Source organism: Larimichthys crocea, chromosome X (genome assembly GCF_000972845.2).
Source record: "Larimichthys crocea isolate SSNF chromosome X, L_crocea_2.0, whole genome shotgun sequence".
Taxonomy (NCBI): Eukaryota; Metazoa; Chordata; class Actinopteri; family Sciaenidae; genus Larimichthys; species Larimichthys crocea.
In genome coordinates, this window is record NC_040020.1 from 16,536,398 (window position 1) to 16,561,218 (window position 24,821).

Genomic DNA, 24,821 nt, shown 5'->3' on the forward strand with positions numbered 1-24,821 from the left:
GTGTGTGTGTGTGTGTGTGTGTGTGTGTGTGTGTGTGTGTGTGAGTTGTTTGGAGGTATTATGTGTGAGGATTTGTATTTGTAGCTCAAAGAAATACAGTAACACATCAAATACAAACATACTGCTGTTAAACTGAATAAAAAGAAAATGTTAAAGATCACTATGAAGGAGTTGTAAAATAAAAAATCAGCATTGATGCACAGAAATGATTCACATTCATAAAAAATGACCTTCTATTTGCCTTCATTCCTATGCGCTCATGTGTTTGTCCCTGAGTTTGTGTGTGCAGTTTGTTTTCCCATCATCCCATGGCTCATAAACCTGCAGTTGTATTCCATCAGAAGCGGCCTACACAACAAGCCTTATTCCCTAATTGGTGTTTGAGCTTTTAAATTGCCTGTGTTCGCTCGCACAGCCTAGCAGTCTCCCAAAATGGTCATCTAAAAAATTCCCCCTTTAAAACTGAAGAGAGCGTCAGAGTTCTGCATTAAACATGTTCGCTGCTCTCCACCTCCTCTTGCAAGTGGACACAAAATAACACAAAATAACATGTTAAGGAGAATATTTAATCCATATTTACGTAATAATAAGAATAAGAGTCAATAATAAGAGTCAACTTTTCAAGAATCTGCAAAAAAAGCTTTTGCAAGTTGGTGTCTTCCACCAAAATGAGATGACCAGCCTAACAACCTTGTGATGGTCTTGTAGACATGGAACGGTTAATAGAGCAATATTTTGCTCTGCTTAATAAAAGAAAAGTTGCCTCATTGGCACTTTTTAAATCTGTTTTTTGGTGCAGTTATAGAATCTATTTTCTTTTGTCAGCATTCTCTGTGAATGCTGCTGCTGCTTGACTTTGACTCTACTCCACCTGTATAAGATGTACCTGCCTATGTGTCTAACCTCTAAAGGGTAAATGTTCTCTACAGTTGTTCTCAGGTCAGGGGGCTTCTAGGTCTTTCACACTGATGTTTAAGAAATGGGATTATGTCTTACATACATTCATTTCACACATACTCACAATCAGAAAATGTGTTTGTATGCCTCAAATGAATTCATCAGACAAACATAAATGCCATCATTTTCCTGGTAGATTTCCATCATTTGAGGTTTGACTGGAGCTCTTTTAACTCCAATGCCAATGTCCACACTCACAGACGCATTGAGGCGCATTCCTACTATTTTTATAAGGGCTTTAGAGCTGTCCCACTGCTAGCTCTCAGGTACAGGTGCATGAGGCTCTTTAGCTGTAAAGAAAGTAAAAAAAATGTTGTGCCTGTTTTGACTTTGTGAATGTAATGTGTCACAAAGTGCTGTCCCTTTCCTATTTATACCACTTCAGGTCCTTGCAGCTTCTCACACTCGAGCATTTAGCGGTTTACTTCAGCTAAGTTCACAGCCTCAATTGGACACTGGGATTGGCCCATCATGTCATTCTGCTCTCTTCTTCTGCGATTATTTAGTGGCACACAACCGGGGAGAGGTCACTGTTTATTAACATTTATTAATGCATGCTTTTCTTTTGGCCATCATCCGTAAAATTCCATTCGATGTGAATATTTGTGTAGAAATCAGGTTGTCAGTCCATTTATCAGAGAGTCTGTGTCTTTTTAAAGTCGATATTTTCTTTTAGTTGACTGACAAGTTCCATAACCTGAGCAAGGAAGAAAAAAATATTAATGTCAATATCGGCCTGTAGCAGCATTAATACGAAGTAAACATCTCATTGTTCAGTACAGGTCTCCCCATTCACCTCCTTTGCTGGAGGGGAACACTGAGCTCTTTGTAGCTGTGGCCCAAATATTTACACTCCTGCTCATGTATTCTGCCTGTGATGCAGAAAAGCTAAAAAGTCTCCAGGAGGCAGATTTGGGAATGTGGGAACACATTAATGCTTTGTAGTTTTGCCATGTTGCTACAAAAAAAAAAAAGTTTGTTCTTTCCCGTACTCCCTTATCTCATTACTAAGCTCATGTGATGGCACTGTCTTTTCATTTATTTATATGAGGAGCAATGACATAAATACATTTTACTCTCATGATATTTGACTGTAACACATTTTCTTGCTTTCCGTCTGTCCAATCAGGGAACTCGCCTTCAGAGGAGTCAGAGGAACGCGACAAAGAGCCAAGGACGCTGACCTACCCTGCGTACATCGCCAGTCTGCTGGACACGGGCGCAAAGCGCATGGCCGCCGGCGTCCGTATGGACTGCACCAGCCAAGGCCAGTGCCCACGCTCCTGTCACCTCTGCCACATGAGCCCGAGGGCGGCCCAAGGACGGCAGCAGTCCGAGCCGGTCCTGCTGCAGATCACCAAGGCTGCACCGATCTATGAACTGGTGTCCAACAATGAGACCTACCAGGTGTGTACAGTGTTTATCTTCAACTATCTGGGACTGATGTCTGAAACATTTTATAGTACATTAGCCCACTTACCTTTCATGTGAATGATTAAAGGAACCATTGATTGTCCTGCTCATCCCAAAATCAAAGTAGCTTTGATCTGGAGAGTGTAAAAGTCTCCACCATTTTCTCATTTAAGGTACTTTAACATGAGAGGACAGCAGCTAATAATAGAGAACATGCACTCATTAGTTTGGCTGTGTGATCAGTAAACCTGAGTCAGTGTGTTAACCGGCGTCCTGCAGTGAAACAGTATCCATCAGGGCTAAAATCCTCATGGCCTCATTATTAAACAGGTTACAGAAGCACACGACTTTACAGGGGCCTTTTCCTTTTGGAGTATCTTACCTTCTGTGATCTGTTGTACTGTGCTGTGACTTATTAGTCTGCATCGATACTGTATGTCAATACTGCTTTACTCCTCCAGCAGGAGGAAAGGTCGATACGGTGCTGTCCACCAGTTGTTACTGACCACAAGGTTGTTTGGAGGTTATCAGTGCTACACGGTGCAGCTAGAGACACGATGCGCAGGCAACGCTTCAAATAAATGCATTTTTATTGTGTGTATCTCTGATGCATTGATATATATCTACTGTAGGTTTAGAGTCAACAATCAGTCTATACTGTACAAAACAGACAATTCAATGCAGATAATATTTAACATGGAGGTCGAAGATATCAGTCACTGAGGTGCAGTCAAATGCTTAACTCTCTGCAGGGGGAATATGAAAACATAATGATGTCACTAGTAAGTATTAATACAGACAAACAGACACTGTTTACTGTCTGCTGCTATCAATCATACTGCTGTCACTCTATCTATCTATCTATCTTGTATAGTTTCTATTTTAGTTCTGTTGTTATTCTGTTTCCATAAACCCATTATTTATCTTTTTTTTTTTTTAAATCTGAGCTTATTTTTGTCCTTGTACTGCTTCAACGATCTAATTTACCCTCTAGGGATCAATAAAGGCTCTTCTTATCTTATCTTATAGTGAACTGCATCTTACTAAGACAATTGAGACAGACAAAGAGAGAACAAAAAAAGGTTACATAAAAAAATTAAAGGCATGAACAAACAATAGTATGCATACTGTATAGCGTACTTGACATAATCAATAGTTAATCAAAATAGGACAAAGAGACAGATAAAATGACAAAATTGGGCTTCTGTAATGAAAATGTTAAATATGCATGTTAAATATGTATTGATGGCCTGACCATAAAACGCAATGTCCCTGTTTCACGTCTCACCAGTATAATTTGATGTATGTGGTTTCCTATCTCTCTCTCTCACTTCATGTCTTATTATGTCTCCGTTTTATGCCACTCTAGTAAACCCATAAAAAAGCATGAAAAATGAATTAAAGGAAGTAAAACTGTCACATAAAATAGTTAAAGTTATAAATTTAAATTCTCTATGTTTTAATATGTCATGTGCTTTGAATTTAGGTTTTATGTTTGTTTTTGTTTCTCTTTCTTTGTAGGCTCTCCAGGAGGCGATGATGAGCATGCTGTGGTGTTCGGGGAAAGGTGATGTTATCGATGACTGGTGTCGGTGTGATTCCAGCGCTTTTGGCGCAGATGGACTGCCCACCTGCGCCCCACTTCCCCAACCTATGTGAGTAACTTAGAATAATATTACTTTTCTCCAAACACATCACTCTAAAATGGGTTGTGGTGAATACCATCCATCATTTTACTGGCAGAGCAGAATGTTGTCATCAAGATGCATGAATTTTATAGTTACCAAAAATTACAACCTGATTACTGGTGGGCCGATTGGACACACAAGCATGTGGGGCCAGAGGCATTAGGAGGGCCAAGAGGGTCGGAGAGGTCAGGCAACCAATTGACCAGAGTGTGATTAAAGTGACTTTTTATGGTTGAATGTTACATAGCTACCTTAAAGGATGCACAAGGACCACAAAGACATCCAAATCAATCATGAAGAGACACAAAACAATTACAGAGATAGAAAACAACTACAAAGAGACGCACCAAACAACTTAAACGAGACACAAGCAACTACAAAGCGATAGAAAACAACTGCAAAGAGACACACCAAACAACTAAAACAAGACAAAGGCAACTACAAAGAGACAGAAAACAACTGCAAAGTGACACAAAACAGGCAGCACCAGGTGGTTTGTTACAGAGAACCATCTGTGAAGTACACATTGGTGACTGGTGACGGGCAGACACTTACTTGGCAGGTGATTGGATGAACCATCTGTCAATAACTTGAACCAGTCAGATCAATGAACCAAATCAAGTTATTGAAGTCGGAAGGAGAAGAGTGAAAACATCTTCTCAGTCAAGAAACTCTTCATTGATATTCTTTGTTTATCCTTCAGTGAAGAAATACTCTCCAGTTCTAATATAACTGATGCTAGCAGCATTTATGCTAACCTCTTTAGCAGCCATTGTTGTTTTCAGCATTTTATGTATATGTACCCAGGGCCCTTTTGTATTATAATCCGTCCATTATTACAACGTTCATTGATTTTTTTTTTCTCCTATCAGGGTTTAGGTGTGCTAATCAATGAAATGAACGGCTGTATAGATTGGTTGGCATGTAAACATGGGTGTCAATAACACATAAGTACAGATGGATGCGCTCGAGTAGGTCAAGTCAGGGGATAAATGGACAGACGTGTTTGTGATATTTCAGAATATTGGCATTGAGTTGAAGTTTTGCGGAAAATGAAGGGTAATGTTAGCTTGAAATTACAGTAATGAGACCAGTCTGCTGACAACATCTTTCACTCTGTGCCCCTGGTTTTACATCTCTGTTGCCAGGCTGAAACTGTCATACACCTACGAGCCCAGCAGCTCACTGGTCATCATGGAGTGGAACCACACCGAGCCACCAATCGGCGTGCGGATTGTTGATTACCTCATCAGCCAGGAGAAGGTGACAGAGAGGACTGACCACTCCAAAGTTGAGACAGGTATGTCAGTCCAGAACTGCCCACGTCAAGAGTTTGGTCATTGATAATAAACAAGGTGCAACAGCTGGGAAATTGTGTAATAGGCTAATGTTGCCAGGCAACCAGTGATGCCAGTTTTAGTAGTGCTTAATGGAAAAAAAAATGACAGCCCACAGAGTTGAAAATATTTGTATTCTACGTAGTTATATAAAACCTGACCATCCACTTTACAAAGTGAGGATGTTGTTGTCTCTTGCACCTTCAGCTCTCTCCCAATATTTACTGAGCCAGAGAGACTGTTGTTGTTTTGGATGTGTAGAGAAGGGTAATGAGTAAGGTGCTTGGCCCCTGTTTGTATGGGCAGCTGTTGACCAGTGTTCATTATTTATTCTGGCTCAAACCATAAAGCCCCAACTTGTCAGCACCATGTGGCCACATAAGCCTAAATTGTTTTATCAAGTCTACCACCTGGAAGACATCTTGGGGGGGGGGGGGGGGGGGGGGGGGGTGACTGCTGTCATACAGTAGGACAAGGTATAACTCTAGCTTTTGGAAATGTCATCTTTTGAGGCTGTAGTTTAAGACCGTTCAACAGTATGAGAGCTCAGTCAATTAAAGAGTGTGTATATTTCTACATGCATCATTTCAGTGTTAAGCTACAGGGTCCTAAATATCCTCTTTTTTTTTTAATGTATACACGTCACTCCATTTGTTGGAGGCCTGTTTTAGTTGCAGTTTTTAAGGCCTCCACAAGATGGCGTAGGCCAGTAATAATAATAATAATGCACTACTGAAGTATTTAGATTGTTGGGTGGACTGATTGCAGAAAAGAATCAGCTTTGTACTGTATTTATATTCACAATGTTATCTAATGTACTACTGTAATTGTGTTGCCTTTGTCATAATGACAAATTATGCATATGACAGTATATTTATTCAGATCTGTGTTTCTCACAGTAATTAACAAATATCAACACAAAAGCGTTTTTAAGATTTACATTCTTTACGTTCTTTTTTCCACGCAGCTTTTTTTTAAAAGTGTTTCAAAGGCTTTCATGTTTTTCCACTCTTCAATCCATATGGATTCAGTGATTTGATTATTAAGGTATGTTTTCTCTCCCGTTTTCACTAAAAGGAGGAAATCATGTAGCAGCCACAGGAGTGTGTGTAGCTCTGTCATCCAGAACGAAAGCACAGCTTATTTGGCTGGACCTGAAACAGGGGCAGTTTATTTTAGCAGTAATGACCCAATCCATAATGGAGACGTTTACAGTTCCCTTTGTTGTAGCTTAATGAGAGAATAAACTGTATTAGTCACAACGGTGAAGATCATTAATCAATGCAGCACATTCAGATGGAGAGGAAACAAGTGAGCATTTTCTTTATTAGAGCTATTATCATGAATATGAGATATAGGCTCAACGGTATTGCTCATTTTAGCTGCAGACATTTACCTCTCACTTATCTCCATGAAGAAGGATGGATGTCAATGGTGCTGTGGAAATGATATATACATAAGAGTCCCCTCTTCTTTCTGGTCCTCTTCTCTCCTATTGCCGATGTGCTGGCTTCAACCATAGTAACATACTTTACTTACTGGTGCTGAGCGCCCTCTATTGATAACACATTTACTCATCTTCTTTATTGAAACATTTTATTTGTTGTGCACTTAGGATGAGTTCCACAGTAACTCTGATGGCACACTGCAGACATGATCTCTGATCTATGATCTGGATTTTATTGTATAAAGCGTGCATTGCTTTATAATGCTGAAGCCTATAATAAAATATAATAAAAATCACAATTATATTATTATGCATTATGCCACAGCAAAAGCAAGTTGCTGGGCCCCTGTTGGCTCTCTGTACCGCTACATCAGTGCTAATTGAGAACAGGATTCCTATTCTATTGAAGATCTGCAGGTTACTTGATAAAATAAAAATAAATTTCTCCCTCCTGTACTAAAGTTATGTAGTCTGTCCTCTTCCACCTTGAACATTTCTAGTTCTAAAGCTGTTGAATTCTAAAGCAGATTACAGTTTAAAAATACTTCAATCTGGCTAAATGGTGCATTGTCACCATCACGTGTTGCAGTCGAAGGTCAAGGTAAAACTTGGTCTTTTACATCTGCTGCCAAACACATGACCATGCTTCTCTTGTTTGATTATGGGTAAACATGTACTGTATAAACTAGCTAACAAGGGAAGATCTCAAAAGCTTCACGCAATGTATCAGCTAATCAGTTTGTATTGGCATGGTGATTCAGTGGAACAGTCGCCTCACAGAAAGAACGTTCATACTGGGGCCTTTCTGTGTGGAGTATGCATGTTCTCCCTGTGTCTGTACAGATTCCTCCCACAGTCCAAAGACATGCGTTTAATAGGTTTAGTTGGTGCCTAATTGAACAAATGTGAGCATGAATGGGTGTTTATTTCTATGTGTCAGAGCTGATGAACTGGCCACCTCTCCAGGGTGTACTCCACCACTCGCCAATATCAGCTGGGATCGGCTCCGGCCCTCTGCTGCCTTGATAAGGCTAAGCTGTAACGGGAAATGGATGGATGGTTAATAAAGAAGAAGAAGAGGAGTCACGCAATGGAAAGTGCACCATCAGCGGGACTGTCTTAGCTGCTGTATAGTGACAGTAGGAGAATACCCAACTTTAATGCAGGGGAGCATTTTGACGGGCAACAATGAAGTATCGCTTTAATGGCAAAAATGACCTTTCTGTTTCTGTTTTGGAATTTTGGAACATAATTTTCTTCCTGTGCCCTTTCAACAAATCGTGTATGTCAGCTCAACGTTACCACTGTGTTCCACAGCCGAACAAGACAAATGTTTGTCCCATCCCCTAATTTGTGCTGTCAGAGCGATAAACAGGGAAGATGAGAACGGTGGATTCTTGAGTATCCAGAATGACTTTTCTGTGGTTGAGAGAACATTTTGAGGCTGCCGGGCCTTGATATAATGTTTACTTAGTCTTAAAGTTCAAACAAACTTCTTATCTGCCCACAGAGTCAATCTTTCAGGCATCAGAATAGGACTTTGGTACAACATCAAAGTTTGCAGTTTTTTGGAAGGAGCGTGATCAGACGTATTGAACGAAACATCATTTCTTTGTAACGCAACAGGAACTGCTGCAATCTCACATACAGATTAAGTCATGCTAAAATAACCTGCTGATGTCCCTTTGTTGTTATCAGTTACCGGTCGATACACAGATACGAAAGAGGAATAATCCAATCAGATAAACGCCTGAGCAGCGAACAGTCTTACTCTTACAAGATACTGTAACTACCATGGAACGTATGGGAAGGTTTTCATGGAAATGAACATTGGTACTGGGCAAGAAACACAGGAACTGTGGCACAGGAATATTCCACTCATGACTGGATTGTTACTGTCATGCTGAGCTTTTCCAGTTTACCAATCCTGTTGCACTGTGTAAATAAGACAATACTTCTTTCCATGGTGTCATGCACTTTAGCCATCCTCATTAAACTAATGGAGATTACTTTCTTACACAAGGAAATGTCTTTACTATCCCTTCAGCTCCTCTAGCTCCACACGAAGATAATTTCTTATAATTTTCCAGCCAGTTCCATAGCTTAATCACTCGCTCTCTCTAGGCCCTTAAAAGATGGCATAGATATTTTGTTCTGCGCTCATTGGAAAAACAGACTCCAGTCTCTTCATTAATTGCTTTGAAACAAACTCACGGACACACCACTTTGCCTGGGAGGTATAATCCATCACTGCAATATTGAAGCAGAGGATGAATTTATCAGACTTCACTTGTTTGTTGCCTTCATTTTGTTCATTCTCCTGAAACTCATGACACGGCACTGGTTAAAACAAGCTGAGTTTATAACTACTTTACTAATGCTACTTAAGCAGTCTTTGAAGCTATATAATATCTACTATTAATCTCTATTATCTCCATTATGCCTCTGTATATCTCTATTAATAAATAATGTATCTAAATTATTCATAACGTTTATAAAAATCAAGACAAATCTAATCCAATTATCCAGAATCAGTCTAATATGTTGATGTTGGGGGAAATTTTGGTGTGGACGCGACACAAAGTGATGTCCTTTTATGTTGTTAGCATGTTATAAAACAGTGCTGCACACAGTCATTCGCTCCTACAATGCAGGACTATGCCTGGAGTACCTTTTTTCTGATGAAGTTAGAAGTAGTACGTGAGAGATTAGCATCTGGACCAATAAAGACAAAAGACCTGCACTTTTGGCCAGGAATCAAGTCCACCCTGCACTGCAAAAGACCTCCACATCAGTTCAGGACTGTTTGAAGAGCAGGGCAGCTGTTTTGACTTTGTGACCATAGAGAAATATTTGTTGTTGTGCTCTTGGTTAAAGTGTAAGGAGAATTGAGGTTTATCAGTATTCAAGTTTCTTCACTTTGGAAGAGGCCTCTAATGGGAAATAAGACCTCTAAGACCTCTAAAATCACATAAAATGCAAATCCTGACTGTAAAACTACTATACTTTATTTGTGTGACAGATGGGACTTAATGGTGTGCACTGTTGTCAAGTAAACTATATAAGTAGATTTTCTGTGGTGTGCTGCCTAGAAAATGCAGCTTTTCAAGCCTCTGGAGGATTTTCAGGCAGCATCTCTTTGTGATTTAGCATAGTTATATCTTTTTAAAATTCATAATGTGTTATGTGTAAGCATACTAGTTTAAAGCTGTACAACGAAGATTTAGAAGAGTTACAATGAAGAGTACCATGACGTACACAACTTACGTTGCTTTAGTATATAAAACGTATTGACCCTTAAAAAGATTAGTTCTGGGACTTTTTGAGTCTTACATCTAAATTTCACGTTTCAAAAGAATATCTCCCCTCTGCCCTGTGGAGAATAGGCAGCTGTTCTACTTTTGACTGACTTTTGACCAGCCACGTCAAGCAGCACAGAAGTCAGACACAGAAACAGCCTAGAGAATCAAGTCAATTTTCAAAAAGAAACACACTGTGCAAACTCTGGATGGTAAAAACAGGCAATAAGGTAAATACATTAACTATGTATGCATGTAAACCAAATCTGAGCAAAAAAAAGTCTGGCGGGCTTCTGAAACACTACTGAAAACAGCATCAAGGCTGCAACGTCATAGAGCCATAGTGCCTGGTGGAATTTAGGGGTTAGACAGTGATGATCAGATGATTTTGTATCACAGTTTAAAACAGCAGCAACATGTTTTTTTAGGCCACATGGGGGCGGTAGAACAAGCTGTAAACAGAAACTGACATATTACCAGAAACTTGTCCTGGCCATGTTTCTGTCCATCAGATGAAAGTAAGTTTCTCACTCACTCTCCTTTGAGTTTTTTTGTCTGTCCTGAGGGAAATAGCTAGCTTTTTACTTGTTAAATGCTTCACCATGTTCACCAGTTAATTATCTTTGTTGGTCTACCGTTTGGTGCCGGGCAGATAGCGTACACTGTTTCTTTTTTTGTTTTTTTTCCTGTTTAGCTGTTATCAGCTGTTTTTGCTGATAACAGCTGTCTGCTGCTGGTAAGAACAGGATGACGACAGCACGGGACTGAATCAACTGAATTTGTGGAACCAAAACAATGAGCTTAGAAGCTAATGCCGCTCTGTAGAGCTGAGGGGAAATGTAGGTTTGTCACTACATATCAAGTATGTCCTTTGCTAATATGAAGATATTGATTAGTGCAGCGTTTGGTTTGTAATGCTTCCAACTTGATCACTGCCAGATAGAATGGTTGTATTCATTGAAAAAGTCAAGGAGGCAAGTAAAGGTGAAAGTTTTCGTCAGAGTGTAGGAAAGCAGTGTGTGCCAGACTGTGTGCTGAACTTAAAAAAGCCACAGTCGAAATGATGAATTCATTTTTTGGCCAGCACTAATGTGCATCATAGTTTTGCCTAAATCACAAAGTCAAACTGCAAAATCAGTTTGACTTTGGGGTGATGGGATAGATATGACCCTCTTAAGTTTCCTGATGACTATCCAAACATCCGTTTGAAAAGACAATTTAAATGTTAAACACAAAACCCTATTCTAGAGAGCTATGAGCCCGCACTGCATCCAGAGAAAGCTAAAGCCCCTTCACCTCCTTTATGTCCACCAGACACCGAGCAGATAACACAGCCGACAGCTCTGAAGATTACAAAGTTTACTGAGATCACATTCCATAACTTCTGGGTGTTGAAGTCAAAACTTTTAACAGCTACCTCTCGGTGCCATTTGGACTCTCTGATGTGCGAAATTGCCCAGTGCAGCTCTAATTACTGCACTGAGTGAAAGTTATCCAGCTCTGGTTGGTGTGTATCAGCTGCATTCAAGGAACTCACATACACACACAATAGACGAGAGTCTTCCCACCTATGCATCTTGTCTTTAGCACATGATTGACTGCTTTGGGGAACACACCCTGATGTGAACATACAGGCGATGGTGGCTGGGCATGAATGTTGTGTTGAGTTATGAGGCGGGAGAGGGGAGGGAATGGAGGGGGATTGGAAAGACCACCAAGGAGAGAAGAGAAGTGAGGGAAAGAGAGAAGGAAACAGAAAGACAGGATCAAGGGTTGAAAAAGATGGAAAGATCTGGAAAGGCGAATGCGCGGTGTGGTTTTGATTTCAGCTGTCAGTCTTCTGTCATCTCGGAGAATCAGTCTCACATGAGCTGATGTACAATTCTCCACAGATCTCCCCTTGGCTGCCTCTCCTCCCCCTCTCTTCTCTTTTCCTTCACCACTCCCTCATCTTTCCTCTCATCTGCTGTTCTTCCTCTCCGTCGCTTTTTCTCTAACCAAAATTCTTATCTCCTTTCTTTTAATCTTTTTCTGACCACCTCCTCCTCCTTTTCTCATCTTCAACTTCTTTCCTATGCTCATTTCTTCTACTTTGCCCCTTTCTGGCCTCCTCTCTCTTTTTCTTTTCTACCGTTTCTATCTACTTTTTTTCATGCTACTTCTTTTGCCCTCATTCTTCTTGTTTAGTTGTTTTTCTTTCTCTATATCGTCTTTTTTTTCTTCAGTTTTCTTTCTTTCCAAATGGTATCAAGATGAGGTAAAACACAGGTCAAACTGCATTTGTTGCATGAGAACACTATACAGTCAGGTGTCAGTACATTATAAGGTGTTTAATAGGAGTTTTAAAGCTATGTTTCCATCTTCATGACAAAAGAATGGTAAAACCCGCAGCTCTGTGGATGCAGTATATATTCAAGAAGTTTTGTTTTAAAGGAGATAGATTAGAAGTTATGATGGATGTATTTCTGAATTGTTGCACCATCTTTAATGATACTTTAACAGGCATTGATGTAACTGTGTAATGTGGTAATATAGATCAAATGGAGTCCCTGTTCAAGATAAGTGACAAGTGAAATCCATCAACAAAAATATATGGTTCTGCAATTTCTGCAATTTCTGCAATCGTTGACATACAGTATATCAGTGGAAGATATTTTAATAAATGGCTTACTATGCTCCCAGTAATTATAATAAGCCTTTTGATTTGATTGATTTTGATACTGTATGATTTTAATGAATGCTCTCAATCTTCCTAAATTTTTAGATAAATGAATCTGCCGTGTGGTTTCTTCATGTTTTTACAGTATATTCCTTCTCTCTCTCTCCCTCTCCCTCTCTCTTTCTCTGTCTCACCCTCTCCTCTCACCAGATTTAAAAGATTTAATACTGAACTGTTTTCTCTAAAAGCAGAGACAGTAAAACACTACAGCACAGTGTTATAAAAATCAGGTCCAAATGTGGGAATGTGAAAATGCGATGGATGAGGAGATAGTGGCTGTACGACATCCAGAGATAATTTCTGTTTTCATAAAAAAATGTTCTCTCTTACATTTTTTCCTCTTACTTCTCTGCCACCCACATCAGTGTTTGTGGGTGGCAGTAGGGAAAGTTATATTGCTATATAAGAGCAGCGACTAACGGTGGAATCCTTTCATCAAGAGTTTACTGATTGTTCGCACTACAATTTGCATGTTGAAGCAGTAAAAATCATTTGTTTTTACACTTGTACCGCTGCTCTCAGAAAGTGTTTGATGCTACTTCAATATCTGAAATATTATTTCTTCCTCGAATTTAATCCCCAAATGGCTTGCATGATAAATTCCAGAAGGACAGTCGAAACAGAGCATCCATTTACGGGAAAAGATCTGAACAGACACTACTGATCATCTGTGGAAGAAACAAAAAAAAAAGAGCAAAAAAAAAAAAAAGAGCAAATATCTGCCCTTTACTTTCTCTGAAGGATCATCAGAAACAGATGTCGGAATATCCCCCTGTTTTCTACAAAACATCCTTAAAGCTGTGTTGTTTATACACACAGCATATACTTGATGACAGCTGCACGGTTGCATTTGTGCATTTTTTTTTTCTTCTTTGAGGTTATGTAATGTTAGATAAGTCTACATACATACAGCTGATGATTATAGTATCCAGGACTCGGCTAGATCTGGAGCCGACAACAGCTTGTTTGTGCAGTAATCTCTCCCTTAACAAGCTTCAGGCACACAAGGTGAGATCATAGTAGAAGCGCACACATACACACACGCACATATGCACGGTCCCCAGCAGATGTGTGGAAGTCTCATGAGTAGGAAGTCTGCTTTAAGTCAGGGCACCACTCGGGTGGACCAGCTTCGCCGTGAAAACAAACATCCTCTGGGCTGTGAGCAATCGGATGATGTAACAGCTTTGATTACCCAGCGAGGGCAAGGTTTGCTAAAGGGTCAGTGGTACAAGGATTCCAATCAATAAACACATTACTCTCCTATCCACATCACACACACAGATACTAGGAGGGACTGGAACATCTGTGTCTCACCCAGAACCAAGCTTCCTCTTAGCACCAGTCACTTCCTCTGAGCTGTCACTGCAGTCAACAATGACATGAGCAGTGAAAAGACTGTCCTTTAATTACTGTGGAGTTGGGTGTAAACATGGCAAAGAATTGTCATTTCCGCACATGGGTGAAGTTGTAACCCGACCACCCATCCAACTACTTTTCTCTTTTCTGGGTCCAGTCTAGGGGTCGCTTTCTCTAGCCACACTGTAGCTCTCCCGAGGGAGTCCCGAGGCATTCTCTAGTGAGACCAGATATACAGTCCCTCAAGTATGGGTTTGCCCCCTGGGACCCTTCTAGTTGGATGCACAGGAAGGTATACGCGATGCATCCTAATCAGATGACTGGACAACCAGGCGGCTCCATTGAATGCAAAGTGGCAGTAGTTTTATTCTACTCTGTGCTTGCCTACAACATGTACTCCTTATGTTGTCTTTAAGGGTCTCCCCACACACTCTGCAAAGAAAGTAGACTTTTTATGCTTTTGTCCGTGATCTTATTCTGACTGACCTTTCCAACTGCCTGTCTCTCCCTTACGTCCCTCACAAAGGTAAGACTTGAGGATCTACTGGACAGAGGCCCAGATGTGCATATTGAAGTTTATCTAGTCAAGCAGTTTCCCTAATCATCTGATCCAACTTACCACAGGTAGTCAGTTATCAGCTCTACATTTTTATTTACTTGTGTGTCCAAAACACACTCCAGATCTGATGTTCTGACTGGAAAGTTCATCATCAATCTTTGGCCTGGTGCTCTTTTGCCAAGTACACATGTAAAGTTCCTCAGTGTTGAACATGGTGTTGGTTAGTGCATGACTGGCACAGTTTAAAAAATACCACTTGATTTTAAGATCCCTGTCACTCAGAGTTTTACCATCTTTGCCAACATAGTAGAGTATTGATCTTCCTATGACATTTTAAGTTTGAGCCCTTTCCAGGGCCCCACCCCAGGGTTTCCAGGAAGGCTGGCTTCTCTGAACTCCTGTTCAATACATAAACAGATGGGAGTCAGAGCTTTCATCCCAGCTTCCCTCATGTACTCCAGGGCAAAAATCAATACATCATATAGTCACACCACCTGGCGCTTCTTTCCTTGGACAATTCCGGAAACGAAAAAAGAAAAAGAGGTCTAGAACCAATGCTGTGCATGTAGGTATAGTGAACATTATCAAGTGAGAACCTGCAACTCTTCCCACAGGAGAGGTGACATTCAAATGAAACATTAGTTTACCTGTAACCAGTTTACTTATCCAGGGTTCAATCCACCAAAGTATAGACTTTTGCCCATGCCTACCTTCAAGCACCCTAGACCCCTATGTCAGGCATTGGGAGGTCTACCAGAGGTGCCATCACAATGAAGTGATGCAGGAAGCTTTTAATTACTTTAGTGACATAAAAATGATGGGACATTTCACTGCTGGGTTCATCATCTGCTCAGACTTCTCATATGTAGATTATGACTGACGAATGACATAATTGTACTTGTACTTATGTTAGATGGTTTGACTCTGCTTACTCAGTTAAACAGAGAACCACCAAGTTGTATTCTTTACAAAATAACCACACTTAAAAATAAATAAATGATTCATGTCATCTATTATTGTAACACCAAAACTAATGTTATCATTACAGAGTGATGAAAACTGTTTCTTTAACACACCAGTAATAGCCAAAAAGGTCGTCTTAGCTAACCTCAATAGATGATGCTGTATGACCGATACCGATTCAAGAATTTTATCAATGGTCCATAACTGCATCCTTTTGATTGTTTTGATTAATTTTAAAATCTTTTCAATGTCTCCCTGAGGTGAAAGAAATGACACCTCATCTTGGAGGAATGTTTTCCCGCCAGTGTCTCACTTTGTCTGCGTGGCGTCCGGATGAAAGAATGAGCTAATACAACCAAAGACACATACGCACATACACTCCTCTTTGCTGTCTTCTGCTGGTCATACACGTGTCAAACAAACATGTTTTCTGTTTATAAAATCTTCTAATCAAGACAGGGCAGTACTAAAAGACTTTCTTAGATACAATAGGGGTATTTATGATATTTACACTGCACTCCCAGTCTTATTCTAATTCCCTTTTTTGTGCAATATCATGTTATCACATATATCAGTTATGTAATTGCTGACAGCTCTGTACTGCCAATTACAAATGGGTACTTTGGCTGAAACCTCTACTGAAAAGCTGATGGGCCTCTCTGGGCATCATCATGAAAAAGATAAATGCACTATGTCAGAGGCTAAACTGCACTGGTAAATCAGTCTCTCTGGCATACAGTGATGGATTTAATGAAAAACATTTCAATAATAGCATTCCAGCACTGTCTGATTCACCACCAGCCCGGCTTATATCATTTTCCATGTGGATTTGTTACTCTTCTTGTAAATACCACACACAACCTTCACTGTTGCCCTCTGCAAACAGTGCATGCAAATGAACAGCAGAGCGCACTGTGTTTGTATGGTCTGAAAAAGAAAGTATTGTATTGCATTTAGACTTCAGTGATAGCTGCCACAGTATTAGTGGATTCAAGTGATTGAAACTTAGCTGTTGCTGAGTCCAGTCGAGGTCACCACGACAGCTTAACCTCGCAAACAATAACCTTACTATATAAGTCCAGACAGAAAAGGGTTGGAACTGACGCACTTTCATCAGCCAGTGCTGCAATACAATCCAGGCGTGCTCGAAGTGTGTGAGAATGCTGAGCTACTGTGCATCCTTATTGTTGCTCCTTCCATTCCATGCATTCTTCTTCTTTGTCAAAGCTTTGTGCCTACTGCCCACAATGCCAACCTTTAGAGGTTTGAATGGAGATGGATGTTTTCTGCTAGCAGCAACTAATAAGGCCAGGCACTAGTCTGCAGCAGCTCCAAAGGTCGATCTGGTAAGCGCACTTCTTTCTAATTCCACACCTACATACCAAACCAATGTCTTAAGATTTGGTGCAAATCTCCAACAAACTTTATAAAACTCTTTGTTTTCTCGCATATATACTCTCTAAGATGTGTAACAGACTTTGATATGTAAAATCAGCACACTTCCTCGTTAACATGTCGACTTTTTGGAAAGAGATGTGCGTGCTGTGTTATCTTAGATACAGTGGAGGCCAAGTCAAACAGAGAAGCACTTGTCACTGCACACTGATCACTGGTCAAAACAAGGAACAGATACCACATTTATATTCCCAGACACTGGTCCAATAGGATCTGGAGTTCCAACCAAGACTTTGGAGTTGTCCCTAACAAGCTGCCAGTGGAGAAGGAAAGGAATGAGTTGTTTAAAAAAAAAAAGAAAAGAAAAAGCACTGTAGGATGAAGGATCAGAAGCAAACTGACCATTACAGTGACTCCATCCACTGTTAAATTAATCACCGTCCACAAAAGTAGAGCTGTCCTTTTATCAGCACAGCTCATTTGGTGCTGAAAGGACAGTGGCTAGCCATGATCTTCACTGTCTAATATGAGGGATACCACTAATAACCACCACTCAGACCAAGAGACAAAAACAAGTTTTAACAAGCAGTCAGTGAAACCCTAAAGGTTCATCGTGAAGCTGTGGGCCTTGATGGATCGTCGAAGATTTAGTTCACAAGTTCATCGAAAGTGCGAAATATGTGTGATTTGACTCCCTGTGGGGATCATGCTTCACTGAACACGCAAGGGGAAAAAAAAAATTTGGACCAAGTCGGTGGGAACTGAGAAATAGAAGCGTATCGGTTGCGTGAGACGAACGATTGATGGACAGCCCAAACACTCCAGAAGCACTTAAAAATGTTGTCAGTGTGAACTGCCCATAGGAGAGGGGGGCTCGGTTGAGACAAATTGTGAGAGGAAAGATGAAAGAAAGCAGAAATGTTGTGGAAAAGCCAAAAATCTTGACCTTCCCCACATATAGAGCACTGATATGCGGACATGCTGGTTTTATTTTCTTGTTTTGTAGCGTGTACAGTTGTTTACAAAGTGTGACAGGCATGCAGACCTTCTCAATCACTGCTGCTGTGTTATTGACTGTTGTCAATAACACAGCAGTGCCCACCCCCTTTAGTCCGAGGTGTTTCATTCTCTTATTGACGTATTTGGCTAAATTTACCGCTGGCGTGCAAAGCGCTCTCACGGCAACTGCTATCAATTTGGTCAGACGCACTTCTATCAAATTATAAAACAATTTATCACCCCTCTAAAGATGTAATGTTCAATGAATTATGCTGCCGTGACGCAAATGGCAGCTCGGCAGCGCACATATCAGGCACAAATTGGAAGAAAGCACACACAGATTGGAGGGCTGTTCCTCCTTTCTCTTTCACGCGAGGCCCCCCCTTTTTTTTTTTTTTTTAAATGACACCTTCAGGCCATCCTACCCTCTTCATCCTGATCTTCCTTATCGTCGTCCTTCTGTTCTTTCTATTCAACAGTTGCCCCTCCACATCCAATGGGATGTTGTTCGTCTAAGATTCAAAACAATCCTCTCTGTGTGGCCAATCATTGAGGTCTGGTAGTGGTTGTGACCAGCGTTAAAGTGCCAAGAAACAACAGTGGAGGGTTTGTCGGTGATCTGTTGTTGTTGTGTTGCTGCTCTCTTTGCTTTTTACTCAATGGAAAGGTAGACAACCAAGTCCAGATGTTATTTGTTAAGGCTTTGCTGCCAATTGTATGTGTGTGTGTGTGTGTGTTCTATCCGTGTGTGCGTAGCTGCCAATTACAGCTAGTTACAAGGAAGCTGTCTGATTTAACAGAAGTGCTTGAATTCCCAGGCAGCCTGTAGTGAAACCTGTTATAAGATGGATAAAGGAGAACTTTTAAGCTGAAATGTTTACCTTACCTGTGTGTTTGTGTGCTGTTTTGCACAGCGCACGTGTGTGTTAGCTCTCTCCCACTCGTTCCTCGTTTTGCCCCCTTCCCTCAGTTCATCGGGTTCATGACATGTGCCTCTCTGAACCTGGCTTCTGTTTTAGTGGATGATTGTTTCACGGTGAAACATGGTTCTATCATAGCGGAAGAAAAACATAAAAAAAAACATATCAGACTTGTTTGTTGTTGTCTCCTGCCTGCGAGTCTGAAAACTGAAAACTTTATTCAAACCGTGTAAAGAAAACATGTGTTACATTATCTCCTTGAAGGAATAGCATTTTTGGATCTTTTTAGGATGAAGACACAATACAGTCGATGGTAATCTCTTGTGTGCAGAGCCGGAGCCAGGATGTGTTTACCCTAGCTTAGCTTAGAGACTGAAGGCAGTTGAATCAACAAGGCAGACTTTGTCCAAAAACCTACTAACACTTTTAAAACGGACTATAATTATCACATATCTAATTAGTTTAACCTCTGGAGAAAAATAATTATCATACAAAAATGACTGAATGAATAAATCAGATATGAAAAGTTTCTCTACTCTGAAACTCTCATTTTTACATTTCTGTCTGAGTGAGCTCAACGAACAAGAGACAGTTAGTCAGCTTCAGATGTTTTCAGGCTTTAGTTGTACACATTATGCTCAGCTAAGCTAAACAAATCTTGGCTCCAGCTATGTGTTTTATGCACAGACATGAGACTGATCAGAATTCTTATATCACTCTCAGGAACAAAAGAAAATTGGTTATTTTCTAAAATGTTTAGCTCAAAATAGGAGGTATAAATATTCTTTTTAGAATAGGTGTTCTGAGTTTAGCATGTGGCAAGTCAAAGGCTTTTTGATATTTTACTGTGTAAGAGATGAAGCGATACAGGCTATGAAAATGCTGTTCATGATAAGTGAGTTAATTGACTGTATTATTTAAGTGTGACCTCTTTTATTTCCATATAGGACATTAAGATCCCACAGTAAAAACATTATCATCTTTAAAGCACCTGTCCTTTCCATTAAGAAGCAGAGAAAAACAGCAGTGGATTAGCTGCAAGCATCCAAACACACACACACACACACACACACACACACATACACACATTAAGGGTCTGGGCCTGCACAACTGAACTCACGACAGCAGGCAGGACTTCAAAAGGTGAAACATCCCATAACTCACATCAGTCTCCTGGCAATCCTTGATTTTTCCAACCAATCATACTTTAAGAATGCAGAGGGTAAACAACTCCAGCTGAATGACAAGTTCCTCCGAGTTGTGCCCCCCTCTCCTCCCCTCTAAAGTCTGTGTGTGTCATCATGTTCAACTCCACCGGACATAAATCCATTATCTGTATAGAGATGATTTATTGGGTTACATTTGGCCATGCTAAGTTCATTAACACCCAGTCAGTTTTTATACCCATTTAAAAAAAAAAAAAAAAAAATCTTGTTTTATAAAATGTCCACCGAGGCCGCAGGCTGTGTCTGAAATCATCCTCTTGTTCACTCGATAAAACGGTTGACTCATCATCGCTGCTTGCCATGGACATGTTGTCTGTTTAATGAAAGTTCGGCTGGAGTTTAAACCTCTCCAAACCAAACAGAGCGAGCAGCTATCTTTACTCTAAACTTGGATGCAGTTGCATCTTGGCTGCACAGGGCGGATGTTCCACTCCTGACAGCACACTAAATAACGCAGTTAACTAATGACATGCACCTTGCCTTTGCAAAGTTATCACTCTAGGTAGTAAGCTATACAGACATGTTAATATTTGAAGCTTCCGGTGGAGCAGATAAACACACAGTTGAAACAATTTCTTACACTGGTAAATGCAAACAAGACATCACTCTTATTTGAGCTCCATGCACACCATTTCAGCATTGACACATCTAGCTACGGTTACTAAGCTATGATTGGACAAGTTCAACAGCTGGGTTTAGCTAACTCAATCCATAGCAGTCAACTGCTGCTCTACATTAGAAATAAATAAATGAATAAATAATAACATGTAGAATTAGTAGTCTGACTGGCATCTCTGTGATGTTTTTATCATTTATGATGTACTGTGCAGAAACATGCGGCTCTGTGCCTATAGCCCTGCATTTTAAATAAGCAACGTGTAATTCCAATATCATACTCACATCATTTAGTTCCACATTCATAGTATCCCCCAAAGTTGCTCCCTGAAATCTTTGATGCCCACCCAGAAACTATCAGGCTAGAATTTCCTGCCTCAGGCAGATTTACTGATTTCACTAAATAGACAGATTTACAACACTTCCCAACTGAACCTTTAACTTTCATTTGAATGTCATCTTAGGATAAGCAGGCTGGCCTACACTGTAGAAATGGATCATGTTCCTCAGACAGTGGGAAGAACAGCCTGTTACACCAACTGAGAGAAAATACATTTCAATATGTTTTGAAAAATCCTAGCTACTCAAAATGGCTCATTTCTTTCAGTTCAGTTATTTCCAAGATGGGCTAAATCATTAAACCTTTGTTTTCCTTTTTTTGATTCAAAGCGTCATTCAGCTGCTGTTTTGCCACAATCCATAATCTGTTCACTACATAAGAGAGCACAGGGGAGTATAAGGATTTTGATAGATAATTACATTGGAGTCCACGCTTTGATGAAAAACAGCACTTTATGAACTGTGGCTCACAGCAAATCAAAGATATGCTCGCACATTCACATTTCACATTCTTGCAGCGGCTTCTGCATCTATTCAGAGGATGTGTCATAATAAAAAACCCTGCAGGGGACCGGTTTGCACCCTGGGCAGATGTTAACGATGATAAAAATGATCCTGGAATCAAACCCACAGATGAATAATCAGGTGATAACAAATTATGTAAAGTGCACAAGGTCAGAATTCTTCACATACTGTGTTCTTAGGAATTTAAAAGTTCATAGTACCTGTCACAAATCAGGCCAACTCAGCAGCCGTCAACGGTGAAGTATTGCTCTGATTCACTTCCAGAGTCAATTTCATGTCTTTCAGCTGTCTGTCAGCAATCAACGGACTGGAGAGACATTTTGTTTTTATGTATTTTGGTATTCCCCTGATGTTGAGTCATGACCATAAATGCCATGGCAGCACACTGTGTTTGCAGCACTACATGTTTCCTTTGACTCTCAGATATTTGTTATAGTCAAATTAGGTGCACTTTCTGCAATTCTTGCCAGCGGGCCACCCACATAAAGCATTCCTCTCTTCATGACAGTGCACAGCAGGGTTCCTCAAACTGTTTTTAATGGTCTCTGTACTACAGTTCTGCTGCTTTAGATGGTTTACAGACGAGACTGGGATTGACAGCAAAGATTGGACAGATAAAGAGTGGATGGCAGCTCTTGAACCCACAGAGTAATAATGTTATGTGTCTTAGTCCATGATGGCCTAAGGTGATCCAGAGGCTCTAAAGTATTTTCATATTTTCAGACACCCATATTCGCACCAACGCCTATACTGTACTTTGTGTTTAAGCTTGTTTAAATTTTCATGAACGGTTGGTTTTGAATCAGTCTCCTCTCCTTCTGCACGAAGTTTACAACATGTGAGAAAGGCAGTTTGGGAGCGAGAGCAGACTGAGATGTGAGTATGTGAGAATGGATCATCCATCTGTACTTGGCTAACATTTTTTAATCACAGTCCATTTAACACTGCCAAAGGCCTCTACATCCAGGACTAAGGTGAGGCCAAATGTGCCATATAACAGATCGGTAACACTTTATTTGGATAGTCCGCCTACAGGTAGTTTATAGGGTAATTGTAACATTTCAACAGTTTATTAGTTGAGATTCAACAACTGTTTTTTGATACAACACTGTGGCTCAACTTTGGTTGGTTTGGGCACAGAAACATCTTGGTTAGTGTATGTGCATGAATAGATATTCTGTTAAACATTTACAGACAAGGAGAAACAGTTGAAATTGTTTTAAATAGTCATAAATCTGTAGGCGTACTATCCAAATAAAGTGTTCCCAACAGATTTCCTGGACAGGATAACTCCTGTTTATCTTAACTTGTGGTCCTATGTTTGTAGTTGTGGCATTTTGGTTAACTTAAATAAATTGGTGAGATCTGGGAGCACGCCAAAATCACTAGAAGAAACAGGATGGAAACAAGCCAATGGGTTTGGCAGAATATCTCAGCCACTTTATTTTGGTTGTGGATAAACTGGATGTAAACTGTGATTTTCAGAGATCTCAGCAAGTCAGTGAATTAGAATGTAATCATTACTCATTTATAAGATGGTCATGGAAATAAGACTGTTGACCACAGTTGCACTTGATAAATGTTGAAAACTGTCCTCATAAAAGACACATTCATACACTGATGGCATTGGCTGCTTGATCATCAGTTTTTGGGAGCTAACTTTGGGGGTTCAGTATCTTGCCAAAGGACACCTCGACATGCAGACTGGAGGAGACGGGGATCGAACCGCCAATGATCCAATTAGTGGAAGACCTGCTCCGAGCCACAGAGCATGTTCTTCATCTTACCACAATACTAACATGCATTTTGTACATTGAAAGAGTTATTTATTGTTGTTTAATAGGGATGAGCAAATACTGATAATTGGACTAATAAGAAATATTAGGTGGCAGTTGTAACACCTGCTTGATGTTTTGCTGTTAAGAAAGTTATCGAGTCGTTTTTAATCATAAGTAATATAAACATAGCAAATTCTATCAATATTTATGACGGAGGAAAACTGGGGCCACTAAATTGCAACAATTACAAATTTCTACACAATTTTGCTTTAAAGCCAGATTCGCTACATTGTTCCTCTGTGGTGGTCATGAGATGAGAAGTGGGCAGCCGATCTATCCATCAGCTGTTCGAACCAGCAGTGAGATATAACAGAAAAAACGGAAAGCTTAACCCCTCTCTGCCTTGTGTTTTTCTTGCTCTCTGCTGTAGCTGAAAGGGGAAATAAAATGCTTCTGTTTTCCAGCCACACAAAACCTGAATCTGTGCCAATGTATTTGTTCACCCAGTCGACTGTTGTTACTCGAGCCGCGTGGCGTGTTTCAGTTAGCCTTTTCAAGGCCTCAGTATGAGACAGTTGTGATAAACACGGCCGGTACGTAACACAGTGGTCACTATATTCGCAAACTGAATAGCTAATGTTGCGATGCTTAGACAGGCCGTAACTGTATATGATGATTGATGATGGTTCCAATTTCACATTTAGAAGTCAACTTGCTCAGATATTGAGAGAATTAGTCAACATATTTCCAAAGTGCGCTCTCCAGCGAGGTTTCAAACACTGTTTCCTTTTCATACGCCTCCTTACACGCTAGACAGATATTCCAACTGGCAATTAATATGCTAAGTGGTGCAAAGCCTCACAATGTCACTTTTCATTTACATCTCCGGCGCTGTTTATATCTTTCAGTCGTGTGTCAGTCTGTGCGCTGGGTAAACACCTCTCTCTGACAGCTGCTGCACACCTTTTTTTTCACCCTCAGGCTCTCCCTCCATGACTCCACGGCACACTTGTTTTAACCAGCTGGTGACACAAACCAAGGTCGACAGGGAAGAAGACATAGGTGACCACCTCAGAGCAGCCATCACTCACTCGTACAGTACACATATTTACATACACATGCACAGGTGACCGTCCATCACTTCACACACATACACACACACACACACACACACACATTGTATAAATACACACAGACAGGCACTGCTTGTGTAGTGAAGGGTCACAGATGACCACCTCAGAGCAACCCACCACTTCACACACCTTCACATACACACACACACA

At 40.4% G+C, this 24,821-nt stretch overlaps 1 protein-coding gene across 4 annotated transcripts in view; it reads left to right on the plus strand.

Moving 5' to 3' along the window:
• astn1 (astrotactin 1) overlaps window positions 1–24,821 on the plus strand; it is a 369,281-nt gene that overhangs the window by 317,896 nt on the left and 26,564 nt on the right. For all 4 annotated transcript variants that reach the window (XM_027282875.1, XM_027282876.1, XM_027282877.1 and 1 more), the window contains 3 exons: window positions 2,087–2,364; window positions 3,892–4,025; window positions 5,207–5,358. In XM_027282875.1, the coding sequence (XP_027138676.1) occupies window positions 2,087–2,364; window positions 3,892–4,025; window positions 5,207–5,358 (564 nt within the window). The remainder of the gene's footprint in view (window positions 1–2,086; window positions 2,365–3,891; window positions 4,026–5,206; window positions 5,359–24,821) is intronic.